At 36.6% G+C, this 17,604-nt stretch overlaps 1 protein-coding gene across 2 annotated transcripts in view; it reads left to right on the top strand.

Moving 5' to 3' along the window:
• Positions 1–17,604, top strand: part of CPNE8 (copine 8) — a 256,264-nt gene that overhangs the window by 130,079 nt on the left and 108,581 nt on the right. Inside the window, exons 1-2 of one of the 2 annotated variants that reach the window (XM_040233469.1) lie at positions 10,260–10,517; positions 12,665–12,728. Coding sequence is in view for 1 of the 2 variants with exons in the window: in XM_040233468.1 (XP_040089402.1) it covers positions 12,665–12,728 (64 nt within the window). In the remaining variant the exon portion in view is untranslated. Of the gene's footprint in view, positions 1–10,259; positions 10,518–12,664; positions 12,729–17,604 lie in introns of those variants that run through there. The other variant, XM_040233468.1, reaches the window with a different exon arrangement.

Genomic DNA, 17,604 nt, shown 5'->3' with positions numbered 1-17,604 from the left:
GATCAACCCTGGGATTTCTTTGGAGGGAATGATGCTGAAGCTGAAACTCCAGTACTTTGGCCACCTCATGCAAAGAGTTGACTCATTGGAAAAGACTCTGATGCTGGGAGGGATTGGGGGCAGGAGGAGAAGGGGACGACAGAGGATGAGATGGCTGGATGGCATCACTGACTTGATGGACGTGAGTCTGAGTGAACTCCGGGAGTTGGTGATGGACAGGGAGGCCTGGCGTGTTGTGATTCATGAGGTCGCAAAGAGTCGGACACGACTGAGCGACTGAACTGAACTGAACTGATCCTTCCTTGTCTCTTATATTAGTCTTTATTTTAAAGTCTATATTATCTTATGAGTATTGCTACTCTTGTTTTCATTTGATTCACATTTGCATAGAATGTCTTTTTCTAGACTCTTGCTTTGTGTTTTTATATGTCCCTACGTGTGATGTGGGTCTCTTGTAGACAGCATATATAGACATCTTGTTTTTTTTTATACATTCAGCCAATCTGTGTCTTTTGTTTGGAGCATTTAGTCCATTTTCATTTAAGGTAAATATTGATATGTATAATCCAATTACCATTTACTTTATTGTTTTGGGTTTCATTTTGTAAGACTTTCTCTCATTTTTTCTATCGAGAGAAGTTCCTTTTGCATTTGTTGTAAAGTGGTTGGTGGTGCTGAATTGTCTTAAGTTTTGCTTGTCTGTAAAATTTTTTATTTCTCCTTCGAATCTTAATGATATCCTTGCTAGATAGAGTATCCTTGATTGTAAATTTTTTCCTTTCACTTTAAGTATATCCTGACACTCCCTTCTGGCCTGCAGTTTCTGTTGAAAGATCAGCTATTAGTCTTATGAGGATCCCCTTATGTTATTTGTTGCTTTTCCCTTGCTGTTTTTAATACTTTTGTTTGCGTTTAATTTTCATTAATTTGATAAATATGTGTCTTGGCATGTTTCCTCTTGTGTTTATCTTTATGGGACTCTGGGCTTTTCTGATTTGAGTGGTTATTTTCCTTTTTCTTATTAGAGAAGTTTTCTACTATAATCTCAAGTATTTTCTCATACCTTACTATTTTCCTTCTTCTAGGACCACTTTCGTTATAATGTTGCTGTGCTTAGTATTAACTTCCCTGGTGGCTCAGACAGTAAAGTGTCTGCCTACAATGCGGGAGGCCTGGGTTTGATCCCTGGGTTGGAAGATCCCCTGGAGAAGGAAACAGCAGCCCACTCCAGTACCCTTGCCTGGAAAATCTCATGGATAGAGGAGCCTGGTAGGCTACAGTCCATGAGGTCACAAAGATTCGGACAATATTGTCACAGATGTCTCTGAAAGTGTCATCATTTCTTTTCATTCTATTTTCTTTATTCTTCACTGCTTCAGTTATTTCCACCATTGTCTTCCACCTCAGTTACTCATTCTATTTATCTGTCTCTCCACTTATTTCTTCTGAGATTGTGGATGATTTTTACTATCATTACTCTGAATTATTTTTTTTTCCCAATTCTTCATAAACTTTATTTATTTATTTATTTTTACATTTTTTATCCTTAATTCTTTTTTTTTAAATTTATTTATTTTTCATTTTACTTTACAATTCTGTATTGGTTACTCTGAATTATTTTTAAGGTAGGTTTCTTATTTCCTTTTCATTTATTTAGGCTTATGCATTTCTACCATGTTCCTTCATCAGCTGCAAGTTTCTCTGTCTTTTCATTTTGTTTAATTTACTGTGTTTGAGGTCTTCTTTTGCAGGCTGGAAGGTCATAGTTCCTCTTATTTGTGGAATCTGCTTCCTATGTGTGGAGTTGGACCAGTGCCTTGTGAAGGTTTCCTGGTTGGGGGGACCTGTGTTCTGCCTGTGTTCTGGTGGATGGATCTGGATCTTTTCTCTCTGAAGGTCATTGTGTTGTACAGTAATGTGTTTTGGAGGTCTGTGGGACTGGCATGGCTTTATGCAGACTTTCTGCTCATTGGTAACATTGTTTTCCTCCTTGGCTAAAGGTTTGGTGTAAGGCATCCAGTATTGGAGCTTTCTGGCCTTTTGGTGGGGCTTGGGGTTAGTTTTGCTATCAAGGACTTTGGGAAAACTCTCACCAATTAATGTTCCATGTTGTTGTTCTTGTTTTTCAATCACTAAGTCACATAAATTCTTTGCTACCTTATGAACTGCAACATGCCAGGCTTCCCTTCCATTCGCTATATCCTGGAGTTTACTCAAACACACGTCCTATGTGTTTGAGTCAGTGATACCATCCAACCATCTCATCCTCTTTGCTCTTTTCTCCATTTGCATTCAATCTTTCCCAGCATCAGGGTATTTTCCAATGAGTTGGCTCTATGTATCAAGTGACCAAAATATTGGACCTTCAGCATCAATATGTTCCATGGGGTCAAGAGTTCTCTGGTGGTCCAAAGTCCTGGGCTCAGGCCCACCTCAGAAGTTCCGGCTTGATCCCTTATAGTATTACCAAGACTTCACAGGTCACACAGCACAGTAGACAAATCCCCAAAATAATTAATGGTGAGAGCAACACTCAACAGCCAAGAATGCCCAGAGAAACACACACAAAGAGAAAAATAGAGAAAAAGAAAAGAAGGATTAAAACTAAAGGCAAAAAGGATGAGAGCATTCAATCTGAAAAATGAACCCCTAAGTGAAAATGAATACTAAAAACTAGGACTAGCAAAATACAAAATCAAAAACATGAAAAAAATGCAATATAACTGAATAGTACTGTAGAAATAAAAGAAAACATAAAGTGAATTTATTTAAAAATAAGATGTTTTAAAATGGAAAAAATAAGTAGGTTACAAAAAAATAAAAATGGAAAGAATAATAAAGAACAACATGAGAACAATATTAAAAAGAAAAAAAATAGAAAGTCTCTCCTAGGATTTTTTTATACACAGTATCATGTCATGTCATCTACAAAGAGGAACAGTTTTAATTGTTCCATTCCAATTTGGATTCCTTTATTTGTTTTCTTATCTGATTATTTTTTTCCCTTCTATTATCTCTGGGTTTTGTTTGTTCTTTATTTTATAACTGCTTTACATATAAACTTAGATTCTTTACTTAAGGTTTTTTTCTTGTTTTACAATATAGGCTTGTATCAATATAAACTTCCTTCTTACAACTGCTTTTATTGTGTCAATAGATTTTGGAGTATTGTGTTTCCATTTATATTCATCTCCAGCTATTTTTTGATGAACTTTTTATTTCTTCAGTCAACCATTGGTTGTTTAGTAGCATGTTTAGACTCCGTGTGTTTGTGTTTCTTTCTTTTTGTAGTTGATTAACATCTTAGGAATCAGTGAACTAAAATGGACAGGAATTGGTGAATTTAATTCAGATGACCATTATATCTACCACTGTGGGCAAGAATCCCTTAGTAGAAATGGAGTAGCCCTCATAGTGAACAGAGGAGTCCAAAATGCAGCACTTCAGTGCAGTCTCAATAATGATATAATGATCTTGGTTTGTATCCAAGGCAATCCATTCAGCATCACCATACTCTTAAGTCTATGCCCCAACCATTAATGCTGAAGAAGCTGAGATTGACCAGTTATAGGAAGACCTACAAGACCTAGAACTATTACCAAAATAAAAATAAAATAAAGAAAAAGATGTGCTTTTTATTATAGGGGGTTGGAATGCAAAAGTAGGTAGTCAGGTGATACCAGAAGTAACAGAGAAGTTTGGCCTTAGAGTACAAAGTGATTTGTACTTGGATTTGCCATTGGAATACAAAATAAATTTCTAAATTTAGTGAATAAACTATGTTCAACTTATCAATAGCATTGATATTTTCAAAGATATCAATCAAAAGCCCTCTGTTAACAATTCATATTTAAATAGGATACCTACAAACCTGACTGACCTGAAACTGGCTTGTAATAAGAAAAACTTACAAGTATTTTTCTCAGCCTATAGGTGACAAAATTAAATGGTACAAAGTCCATTTACTAAAACATGTATAATTAAAGGAAAAGTTTTCATCTTTCACTTAGAACTCAAGACTTAACAGAAGCAGAAGAGATTTTAAAAAGGTGAAAAGAATACACAGAAGAACTATGCAGAAAAGATCTTAATGACCTGGGTAACCAGGCATCCTGAAGTGTGGAAGTCAACTGACACCTTAGGAAGATTACTTTAAACAAAGCTAGTTGAGGTGATGGAATTCCAGCTGAGCTATTTAAAATCCTAAGAGGTGATGCTGTTAAAGTGCTGCCCTCAGTATGTCAGCCAATTTGGAAAACTCAGCAGTGGCCACAGGACTGGAAAAGCTCAGTATTCATTCTAATCCCCAAGAAGGGCAATGTCAAAGATGTTCAAAGTATCATTCAATTACACTCACTTCATGTGCTAGTAAGGTCATGCTCAAAGTTTTCCAAGCAAGGCTTTAGCAATACATGAACTGAGAACTTTGAGATAGACAATCTGGCTTCAGAAGAGGTAGAGGAACTGGAGATCAAACTGCCAACATTTGTTATATCATAGAGAAACAAAGGAGTTCTAGAAAATCATCTACTTCTGCTTCATTGACTATGTTAAAGACTTTGATTGTGTGGATCACAAAAAACTGTGAAAAATCTTAAAGAAATGGGAAGACCAGACCACCATACCTGTCTCCTGAGAAACCTGTATGAGTCAGTTAGATCTGGACATGGAACAACTGACTAGTTTAAAATTGGGAAAGGAGAATATCAAGGCTAATATATTGTCATCCTGGTTATTTAACTTCTATGCAGAGTACATCATGTGAAATGCTGAGCTGGATATATCACATGCTGAAATCAAGGTTTCTGCAAGAAATATCAACAACCTAAGATATGCAGATGAGGTTTTATTGTCATGGTATATGGCACTATAATGGCAGAAAGTAGAGAGGAACTAAAGAGCCTCTTGATCAGGGTGAAAGAGGAGAGTGAAAAAGCTGGCTTAAAATGCAACATTAAGAAACTAAGATCATGGTGTCTGGTCCCATCACTTCATTGGCAAATAGAAGGGAGAAAAGTGGAAACAGTGGCCGATTTTATTTTCTTGGGCTCAAAAATCACTGCAGATAGTGTCTGTAGTCACAAAGTTAAAAGTCACTTGCTCCTTGGAAAGAAAGCTATGATAAACCTAGACAGCATATTAAAAAGCAGAGACATTTTTTTGCTGACAAAGTTCTGTATAGTCAAAGCTATGGTTCAGTAGTCATGTACAAATTTGAGAGTTGGACCATAAAGAAGGCTAAGCATTGAAGAATTGTGCTTTCAAATTTTTGTGCTAGAGAAGACTTTTGCGATTCCCTTGCACTGCAAGGAGATCACACCAGTCAATCTTAAAGGAAATCAACCCTGAATAGTTATCAGAGTGACTGATGCTGAAGCTGAATTTCCAATTCTTTGGCCACCTGATATCAAGAGCCAACTCACTGGAAAAGACTCTGATGCTGGGAAAGATTGAAAGCAAAAGAAGAAGGGACCAGCTGAGGTTGAAATGTTTAGATAGCATCATCAACTCAATGGGCATGAATCAGGAAATTCTTGGAGATAGTGAAAGATAGGGAAGCCTGGTGGCTACAGTCCATGGGGTCACAAAGAGTCAGACATGACTTAGTGACAGAACGGTATTCTGATTGATGTGAGGTAATACCTCACTGTAATTTTGATTTGTGTTTAATAATTAGTGGATAAGGAAATGGATCTTATAATTAGTGGATAAAGAAATGGAGAAGGAAATGGCAACCCCTCCAGTGCTCTTGCCTGGAAAATCCCATGGTCAGAGTGAGGAGCCTGGTAGGCTACAGTCCATGGGGTTGCAAAGAGTCAGACACAACTGAGCAACTTCACTTTCACTTTGAATAATTAGTGATGTTGAGCATCTTTTCATGTTATTTTTTACTATCTCTATGTGTTGGAGAAATATCTATTTAGATCCTTTGCCCTATTTTAAGTTGTTTACTTATTTGATATTGAATTGTTTGAGCTATTTGTGTATTTTGGAGATTAATGCCTTGTCAGTCACTTTGTGTACATATATTTTTACTTTATTTTTTGATCCACCTCTAGAATAATGATAATAAAAATAAACAAATGGGACCTAATTAAATTTAAAAGCTTTTGAACCTCAAAGGAAACAGCAAACAAAATGAACATGTCTTTCTTATAAGCATATTCTCTTATAGAATCACAGTTCAATAATCAAAATCAGGAAACTTTGCGAGAAAATAATGAAGTTATATACTCCACATTCTATATTCAAATTACACCAGTTGTCCCAATTTTTATAGCTATCATTCTCTAGTCTAGAATGTTAGTCAAAAATTGTACATTGAGTTTAGTTGTCCTAATTTTTATCACTTTTAACCTAGAATACTCAGCCTGATTTTCTTTTTTTACCTTGCCTTGTTTTGGATAAGAACTTTAGCCTTACAAAAATGTTGAGAAAATGCTGCAGAGAATTTTGCATATTCCTCACCCACTTTCCTTTACTATTCATATTTTGCATTGTGTGTGTATGTTCCTTTCTTAGTCGTGTCCGATTCTTTGCAACCCCATAGACTTGTTACAAACCAGGCTCCTGTTTCCATGGAATTCTCTCTGCGAGAATACTGGAGTGGGTAACCATTACCATCTCTAGGGGAGTCTTCCCAACCTAGGAATCAAACCCAGGTCTCCTGCATTGCAGGCAATTTCTTTACCCTCTGAACCACCAGGGAACCCCATATTTTACATTACTGTGGTATGTTTGTCACAATATACCAATGTTGCTACACTTCCCTCATAGCTCAGTTGGTAAAGAATCTGCCTGCAATGCAGGAGACTGGAGTTCTATTCCTGGGTCAGGAACATCCTCTGGAGAAGGAAATGGCAACCCACTCCAGTATTTTTGCCTGGAGAATCCCATGGACAAAGGAGCCTGGCAGTCTATAGTCCATGTGGTTGCAAGAGTCGGATGTGACTTAGTGACTAAACCAAGCTACAGACTTTATTAGAGTTTCACTTGTTTTTCCATGAATGTCATTTTTGTATATCAGAATTCACTTCAGAATTCCTTTTTCCAGGTAGTCATCCTCTCTCCTACTGTTCTCTGTTATGTGACAATTTCTAGTCTTTCCATGATTTGGATATCTTTGGCAGTTTGAGGAGTACTAGTCTGATGTTTTGGAGAAGGCAATAGCAACCTACTCCAGTACTTTTGCCTGGAAAATCCCATGGATGGAGGAGCCTGGTAGGCTGCAGTCCATGGGGTCGTGCAGAGTCGGACACGACTGAGCGACTTCTCTTTTCACTTTCATGCACTGGAGAAGGAAATGGCAACCCACTCCAATGTCCTTGCCTGGAGAATCCCAGGGATGGCGGAGCCTGGTGGGCTGCCATCTATGGGGTCGCACAGAGTCAGACACGACTGAAGCGACTTAGCAGCAGTCTGATATTTTGTAGAATGTTTTTCAAATTGGGATTGTCTAATATTTTAAATATGTCTAGATTGTGGTTATAAACTTGAAGGGCAAGATTACAGTGGTGTAATGCCCTTCTTATTACATCATATCAGTGTTACATGATGTCAACGTGGCTTATCACTGGTGATTGTTAGCACTGATCACTGGCCAGTGTGGTGCATACCAGGGTAGAACTGCTCAACATAATGGTATATCTGCACTTTTGTTTGTATGGTCAGTTGTTAATGTATTTCTCATAGATGCATGCAATACTGAGATTATTGTATCTTCCTAATCGATTGAACCTTTTATTATTGTACAGTGATGATTTTCAGATATGTTTACCATTAATGTAGATACACTGGTTTGCATTAGTTATTTTTGTTTCCTTTAGTGTAACTTTCCATTTTTTTGAATTTTCTAAATTTTTAAATTTTAATGTCTGTTTTAAATAGCTATGTATGAATTTTATTTTTTATATAGAATGACAGTTTTTGTTTTGAATCTGTAGCATCTAGTTCACCAGCTTCCCTGGTGGCTCAGTGGTAAAGAATCTACCTGCAATGTAGGAGTTGTGAGTTTGATACCTGTCGGGATCATCTTTTCAGGAAGATCCCGTGAAGAAGGAAATGGCAACTCACTCAAATATTCCTACCTGGGAAGTCCCATCAACAGAGGAGGCTGGCACGCTACAGTCCTATGAACAGAGGAGCCTGGCAGTCACAAAAGAGTCAGACATGACTTAGCAGCTAAACAACAGCAACATTTAGTTTATTAATGTGTATTTTTGTAACTGTTTCTCTGGATTTAATTTGATCACTTATTTAGTGCTTCTCATGTGCTCCACTGTTTTTTCTTTAGTGTCTTTGGAATTGCTTATATTTTTAAAATATCATTCCACCATCTTCCTTATGTTTTAGATATAAAATCCTTAAGAATTGTTGTTTCCTAGGAATTTGTAAATATTTTTATATAACTTATCAAATTATATTTACTTTAAAGCATCTTGTACTTTCTTCCTGAATAATAAAAGTACATCAGGGGACTTTAACCTAAATTCTCAGTTTCCTGATCAATGCTATCATCATTTGCATTTGTTATTTATGTTTTTTAATATTACTATTATTGATTTATTGATAAGATTTTAAATAAATATTTATTATATTTTTTCATATTTACAACTTCCCTTATTATTTCTTCATTCATGTCATGTTTGGTTATTCTCCTTCATCTTTCAGAAATTCCTGAACAAATGTACTTGGCTATGTTTTTGTTGGTTTTTAGTTGCTAAGTCGTGTCTGACTCTTTTGTGACCCCATGGACTGTAGCCCCCCAGATTCCTCTGTCCATGGGATGTCCTAGGCAAGAGTTCTAGAGTTCTAGGCATTTCCTTCTCCAAGAGATCTTCCAAACCCAGGGACTGAATTTATATCTCCTGCATAGTGAGGCGGATTCTTTACCACTGAGCCACCACAGAAGCCCATTCTTGACTATAAATTCACTCAATTCTATTTTGTTTAAAAATACCTGAGGTTCATACTTGTTCTTAAAAGAGATATATACAGTCCTAGGGTAATGGTTATTTTCTTTTGAAACCATTCAAGAATTTTTTTCAATTGTCTTTTATCTTCCAATGCTCCTTCTCAGTAGTCAGCTCTAGTAGTCCTATTTTTTCTCCATATATTCTTATTTTTGTAGTTCTTTGCTAGTTCCTCATATTTCCATTCTTCTCTTCACATTTTAGGTATAGTATACATACTTACAAGCTTCCCAGGTGGTGCTAGTGGTAAATAACCTGCCTGCCAGTGCAGGAGACGTAAGAAACCCAGGTTTCATCCCTGGGTTGGGAAGGTCCCCTGGAGGAGGGCATGGCAACCCACTCGAGTATTCTTGCCTAGAGAATCCCATGGACAGAGGAGCCTGGCAGGCTACAGTCTATAGGGTCACAGAGTCTGACAGGACTGAATGTCATGTATATTATGCATAGTATTTTTAGTGTTTAAGTCTGTGTTATATTTTGTGTTTCTCTGGAGACTCTAAAATATGGTACATTTTTTCTTTAGAGTTTTGAGATATTTTTAAATGAGCTCACATATATTTTTACACTTTAATGTGGTAGTATTTTGAGATGTAGTTTGAATGCAAACCCTTCCACAGAGATTTTTCATTTACCAAGTAACTGTGATCACTTGAATTAAGCCAAATTCTGTTTGAAGTTTGTCACTACTCTAGTAGTGAAAATTAAGATGGCAAGCCTGACTGAGGTTTGGAGACAATTATTAGGAGACATTTTTTCTATTTCATTAATCACCATATTTTAAGGCATGGATTTATTTTGTAGATCCTGTCAAAGAGAATGTTTATGTCTAATTCATACTACAATCAGGCAATATAGTCATTGTGATCCAAGCTTTATGCCATGAAATTATTTATTGAATTTCCCACCTTGTGAGTCCTTCCTCACCTTTTGGCAGGGAGGAGGGTTCTCATTTTTATGCCCTAAGGAGCCATAAAAAACAAGCATAAGAGTACTCTAGGGTTTACTTCTGTTCATCTTTCTGGCTTTATATCTTCAGTTTCTGATTGGTCCTTACTTATTTTGATAGTTTTTCAGAGCATTTATAAATACTGTTTGCAAATTTTATTCAGCATTTTAAATTATTTTCAGGTAGATGTTCAGTCAAGATGCTTTAGTTTGCCATAATGTTGAAAGTATAAATCTTGTGATTCACAAACAGAGAAAGGAATTTTTTTTAATTCAGTGGTATTACAAAAATTAACTGATTACTGATGATGGAAGGATACTAAAAATGATGTTTTTATTATTCTAAGAAAAAATGTGCAAGGATAAAGTAACTTACCTTTTAATCATAGAGATCTGGAGAAAATGTCACATGCAAACTGGCATAGATTATTGGAGATGAATCATATTTTTTGAAGACAAAAACACTCACTTTATTCTAATTCAATAAACTATAGTTCCCTAGAAAAGCAGAAGAGTCTGGACTATGATTTGTGAAAGGAAAAAAGAAGTATGAAGTATACTTTTAGATCATTAGGATTAGTCTTTGAAAGATTCTCTCAAGTAAAGTAGTGCACTTTGCTTTTGGTGTCAGCAAGAAGTTTTTGAGCGTAAATATTATATGCCATAGACATATAGAAAGAAAATTGAGTGGAAGTGTTGCTTTGCATAATTTTGCTTATGTATTAGATACTTTCCTAAAACAATCAGTGCCTGTTATTAACAGATATTTAAATCTGTTGTTTTACAAGGGATTTATAGGATTAATTTTGCTCTTATAGAGTTTATAATCAACTTGAGGAAAGAGGAATAAAAACGCGGTATTGTAATAATTTAGGAAAAATTAAATGCTAAACTTATGGAACTGGCTTTAAGTGAGACAGAAATGCAGAGAAGGCCGTTTTGTGTGAGGTTAACAGGGATAAAGTTTCCTGGAAAAGTAAAACTTCATCTGGGGATGTATGGAGTTTGAGGCAAAATAGAGAAGAGTTTATTCTTATCATCTTCTCCTTAACCGCATTCAATTTACTTTGATTCATGGACCTAACATTCCAGGTTCCTATGCTATCCTGTTCTTTGTAGCTTCAGATTTTACTTTCATCTCCAGACACATGTACAACTGGGAGTTGTTTCTGCTTTGGCCCAGCTGCTTCATTCTTTCTGGAGCTAATTGTAGTTCTCTTCTGCTCTTCTCCAGTAGCATATTAGACACCTTAAGACCTGGGGGACTCATCTTTTGGTATCGTATCTTAGCAACAGTTAGAACCCTGGTATGAAACAACTGGTTCAATATTGAGAAAGGAGTATGACAGGGCTGTCTGCTATCACCCTGTTTGTTTAATTTATAATCTGAGCACATTATGAGAAATGCCAGGCTGGATGAGTTACAAGCTGGAATCAAGATAGGCAGGAGAAACATGAACATCCTCAGATATGCAGATGATACCACTCTACTGGCAGAAAGTGAAGAGGAACTAAAGAGCCTCTTAATGAGGGGAAGGAGGAGAGTGAAAGAGTCAGCTTAAAACTGAATATTAAAAAAACTAAGTTCATGGCATCCAGCCCCATTACTCCATGCCAAATAAAGGGGAAAATGTGGAAGTAGTGACAGATTTCCTCTTCTTGGGCTCTGAAGTCTCTGCAGATGCTGACTGCAGCCATGAAATCAGAAGATATTTGTTTCTTGGCAGGAAAGCGATGACAAATCTAGACAGTGTGTTGAAAACCAGAGGCATTACTCTGCCAACAAAGGTCTGTAGAGTCAAGGCTATAATCTTCCCAGGGGTCATGTATGGTTGTGAGAGCTGGACAATAAAGAAAGTGAAGCACAGAAGAATTAATGCCTTCAAACTGTAGTGCTGGAGAAGACACTTAGAGTCCCTTGGACAGCAAGATCAAACCAGTCAGTCTTAAGGGAAATAAACCCTGAATACTAGTTGGAAGGACTGATGCTGGGGCTGAAGCTCCAGTATTTTGGTCACCTGACTGGAACAGCTGACTCATTGGAAAAATCCCTGATGCTGGGAAAGATTGAGGGCAGAAGAAGAAGAGGGCTTCAGAGGATGAGATGGCTGGGTGACATCACTGAAGCAGTGGACATGAACTGGGGCAAACTTCGGGAGATGGTGGGGAACAGGGAGGCCTGGCGTGTTGCAGCCTATGGGGTCGCAAAGAGTCAGACGTGACTAGATGACTGAACATCACCACCAGGGAAGAGTTTCAACACACTGTAGTCTGCTAAGCTGCAGGAATTGGCACAAAGGAAAAATAAGCCCAAATAAATAACCATATTGAAAGAAGAGAGAAATATTGAAAACCAAATTAGGGATACATTGTAATCACATAATAGATATCTTAGAAGTCATGGGAGAATTTTTCTCATATTATAGATATTGCATTATATTGTATTAATTATCTATTATAAACAGTATGAAGCTATTGGAGATTCTTGGGCAAAGTACTGACATGTTGAAAAGATTTATTAGTACTTGTGGATCTTTTAGTAAGTGTGGATCTATTAGTAAATGTGGTTTTATTGGTAGTAGGATAAACTCAAGTTTGAAATGGGATATATTTTATTAGAGCACAATTATTAGTAGTATGCTTTTTTTGGTTATATAAAAATAGCATATATATTTAATATTAATTTATTTGCTATATAATATTAATAGAAATATCATTGTGTTTAAATATGCTTTTTGTTGTTTTAGAGGAATTCCAGGGAAGAAATGTGGTACAATCATACTTACAGCAGAGGAATTAAACTGTTGCAGAGTAAGTAAATATTTCTTTGGATTAAACAGTAGTTCCAAACGTCTTTGAAATGGTATTTCTCAAACTATATTTAAATGATTTTTCTTGAGTAATTTTAGCAAAAATAATTAAAACTAAATTATATAATTCTATGATTCATAAAAATATTATTTTAGGTAGTACTTTAGCTAGAAAGGCTACATTCTATAGTCCAGATTTAACAGTCTTTCTAATGAATAGAAATTGTTAAAATAAAACCTAATATCATTTTGGGGTGGCATTAATATAAGGAATTGTCAATTGTATTAGTTAAATTTTTGTAAAAATTTGAAGATTTTATATGTGATCCTGAAGAAATATTTCTAGTCAATTGTCTGTAACCATTTTGTGTAACATACTTGTTTTTCTGTATTTCTGACTGAATTAATTCAGTATTTATGTATGGTGTCATATTTTCTTAGCTTGGGAAGCCCACATTTATAGAAATAACCAGCTACTACTCCAACTGAATGTAGTGACATAGAGTGTGTATTTATTAATCTTAGAAAATGACTAGTTTTAGTTGTGATTTGTGGACCTAATCAGCTTTCATACTTCTTGTCTCTTAATTTGTATATGTGTATGATAATCTGTGTTTATATGATGAAAGATACATATTCTTTATTGTGCATTAAAATGCTATTTTGACCAAATCTTGATATTATTTTGTATAACTGTGCTAATGAACAAACTATTTTAAGTTCTGTTTTGAAATAGATGTAACATATCAAGGGCATAGATTGAGAGTATTGCCAGTCTGCATCTTAAACATATTTTGCTTTCAATTCTGTTGTTTAATTTGGAGAAACAGAAAATTATAAAGCTTCCATGCAAATGAAGTGGAATATGTTATTTAGTGATCTAGAGGCATTTTCACCACTCTTTATGAAAATAAAGCTTTTAAAACATCTGAAATTCCCTTTCAATATATTCATTAATAATACTAATTATTTTTTACATATTTCCCATACTTAGAAATTATAGATCTAGAATTTTTTAATTTTTAGGAATCTTGACCTAACTTCACATATGCATCCTAGATTCTGATTCTTAGCTAAAGACATAGATAGTCAGCATCAGTGAAATAATATGGCTGTGCTAGTAGAGTAGAAGAAACAAGTGTGTTCAAAGCAGTGATCATAGTTAACTTCAAAAGTGAGAATGTGTTTTATTTATTTTTTAACTTTCTATTTTATATTGAAGTATACCCAATTAACAATGTTGTGATAGTTCTAGTGGACAGCAAAGAGACTCAGCCACATATATAAATGTCACCATTCTCTTCCAGACTTCCCTACCATTCATGCTGCCACATAACATTGAGCAGAGTTCCCTGTGCTACATAGTAGGACCTTTTTGATTTTCTATTTTAAATATAGCAGTTGAACCCAAAATACACCTGTTGATCCCAAAATTCCTAAGTGTCCCTTCCCCCCACCCATCCCCCTAGCAACCATAAGTTAAGTCTGTGAGTCTGTTTCTATTTTGTAGATAAGTTCATTTGTATCATGTCCTTTTAGATTTCACATATAAGAGATGTCATAGAATGTTTCTCAGTCTCTGTCTGACTTAGTTCACTTAGCATGACAGCTTCTAAATTCATCGAAGTTTTAAGTATTTTATGGTACTTTAAAAATATCAGGCATTATCACTTACAATTTGTTAGGAAATAATTTTATTTCACATTAGAAATTATCAGTTGACAAGTACTTTCTTGAAAACACATTGCCAGTTGTTAACTTGAGCATACAATGTAGAATCAGGACATCTAAATTTCAGTATGTCTCTTTCACTATTTGGCCAAGTGAAGTTTTGGAGCTTTAATTTCTACATTTGTAAACTGCTAAAAGTCTTCATACAGGTGCACTTCATTTTATTGTGCTTCACTTTATTGCATAGTGCATATATTGTACTTTTTGCAAATTGAAGGCCTGTCACAGACCTGTGGTGAAAAAGTCTTTTGGCACCATTTTTCCAGTAGTATTGCTCACTCTCGTCTCTATATGACATTTTACTAGTTTTTTCAAAATATCAAAATTTCTCATTGTTATTACATTTGTTATCGTGATCTGTGATTAGTGGTCTTCAGCATTACTATTGTAATTGTTTTGGGGCACCAAGAAATTAATAAAAGTGTGTGTGCTGCCTGCTCCATGAACTGGCCATTCCCCCATCTCTCTCCCTCTTGCCAGGCATTCTTATTCTCTGGGATACAACAATATAGTAATTAGGACAGTTAATATCCCTGTAATGGCTGCTAAGTGTTGAAGTGAAAGGGAGACTCACACATCTCTCACTTTAAATCAAAAGCTAGAAATGATTTCGCTTACTGAGGAATGGCTGTCTAAAGCCAAGCTGAGATAGGCCGAAAGCTAGTCTTTTTGGGCCAAATGACCCAAGGAAAAGCTCTTGAAGGCAATTTCATGTGCTGCTGCTGCTGCTAAGTCGCTTCAGTCGTGTCTGACTCCGTGCGACCCCATAGATGGCAGCCCACCAGGCTCCCCTGTCCCAGGGATTCTCCAGGCAAGAACACTGGAGTGGGTTGCCATTTCCTTCTCCAATGCATGAAAGTGAAAAGTGAAAGTGAAGTTGCTCAGTCGTGTCTGACTCTTCACGACGCGACCCCATGCTGCAGCCTACCAGGCTCCTCCGCCCATGGATTTTCCAGGCAAGAGTACTGGAGTGGGGTGCCATTGCCTTCTCCGAATGATGGTTGCTACACTAAATAAACGATTTTCAGTGTAGATGAAACAGCCTTATTGGAAGAAGATGCAATTTAGGACTTTCATAGCTAGAGAAGAGAAATAAGTGCCTGGTTTCAAAGCTTCAGAGGACAGACTGACTCTCTCGTCTTGTAGATGGTAACTATAAGATGATTTCCATTTAGAAAGGTGCTTCTCATGTGACTCAGTGGTAAAGAATCTGTCTGCCAATGAAGGAGACAGAAGATGCAGGTTTGATCTCTGGGTCAGGAAGATCCTATGGAGGAGGAAGTGGCAACCCTCTACAGTATTCTTGCTTGGAAAATCCTACGGACAGAGGAGCCTGGTGGACTATAGTCTGTGGGGTCGTAAAGAGTCAGACACGACTTAGCGACTGAGCATACTTGAAGCACGTCATTTAGACAATTCTTGGGCCCTTAAGAAATATGCTCAATTTGCTCCGCTTATGCTCTATTAATGAAACAATAAGGCCTGATTGACAGCATATCTGTTTACAATGTGGTTTACTGAATTTTGTAAATTAATTAATTCATTTTAATTGTAGGATAATTACTTTACAATATTATGACAGTTCCTGCCAAACGTACAAGTTTCAGCCATGGGTATACATTTGTATCCCCATCCTGAATCTCTCACCAACCTCCCTCCCCACCCCTATCCCTCTGGGTTATCCCAGAGCCCTGGCTCTAGGTGCCCTGCTTCATGCATCAAACTTGCACTGGTCATCTGTTTTACATATGGTATTATAAATGTTTCAGTGCTATTCTGTCAAATCATCCTACCCTCGCCTTCTCCCACAGAGTCCGAAAGTCTGTTCTTTACATCTTTTGCTGCCCTGCATGTCGGATCATCACTACCAAATTTCTAAATTCCATATATATGTGCTAATAATATACAGTATTTGTCTTTTTCTTTCTGACTTTCTTCACTCTGTATAATAGGCTCCAGTTTCATCCACCTCATTAGACCTGACTCAAATTCATTCCTATTTATAGCTGGGTATTTAAGCCCAGGAGCTTCCCAGGTGGTGCTAGTGATAAAGAACCCACTGACAATGCAGGAGACATAAGAGATCCAGGTTTGATCCCTGGGTTGGGAAGATCCCCTGGAGAAGTGCATGGCAACCCATTCCAATATTCTTGCCTGGAGAATCCCGTGGACAGAGGACCCTGGCAGGTTCCAGTTCATTCATAGGGTCACACAGAGTCAGACATGACTGAAGTGATTTAGCACAGCACAGCACATTTAAGCCCACTGTTGTGACCTATTGCTCAGAAAAAAAAAAGTTTCCTTTCAAAATAATACTGCTTATTTACAATGCACCTGGCCACACAAGAGTTCTGATGGATATGTATGAGTTTGATGTTATTTTCATGCTTACTAACACACTAATTCTGCAAACCATGGCTCAAGGAGTAAGTTTGACTTTCAATTCCTATTACTTAAGAAATAATACATTTCATAAAGATATAGCTTCCACATTCCATAAAGTTATATGAAATAATACATTTCATAAAGTCATAGTGATTCCTCTAAAAGATCTGGGCAAAGTCAATTGAAAATCTTCTAAAAAGGATTCACCATTCTAGATGCCATTAAGAACATTCATAATCCATGGGGAGAGGCCTAGATATCAACATTAACAGGAGTTTGGAAGAAGTTGATTCCAACCCTCACAAGAGAATGATTTTGAGGGGTTTAAGACTTCAGTGGAGGAAGTAACTGATGATATTGTGAAAATGGCAAGAGAATTAGAGTAGAAAGTGGAGCCTGAAGATATGACTAAATTGTTGTAATCTCATGATAAGGCTTGAATGGATGACAAGTTGCATCTTATGTATGAGCAGTGAAAGTGGGTTCTTCAGATGGAATCTACTGGTAAAGATGCTGTGAAGCTTATTGAAAGGACAACAAGGGTTGGAGAATATTATATGCACTTACTTGACAAAGCAGCAGCATGATTTGTGTGGATTGACCTTGGTTTTGAAAGAAGTTCCAACTATGGGGAAAATGCTAGCAAATAGCTTTGCATGCTACAGGGAAATCCCAAATTGCATCATTGTCTTATTCTAAGAAATCGCCACAGCCACCCCAAACTTCAACAACCATCACCCTGTTTAGCCAGTATCTCTCAA

This window comes from Oryx dammah, unplaced genomic scaffold, assembly GCF_014754425.2.
Source record: "Oryx dammah isolate SB20612 unplaced genomic scaffold, SCBI_Odam_1.1 HiC_scaffold_29, whole genome shotgun sequence".
Classification (NCBI taxonomy): Eukaryota; Metazoa; Chordata; class Mammalia; order Artiodactyla; family Bovidae; genus Oryx; species Oryx dammah.
The sequence above is the reverse complement of the archived record's forward strand: the minus strand, read 5'-3'. Positions and strand labels throughout refer to the sequence as shown.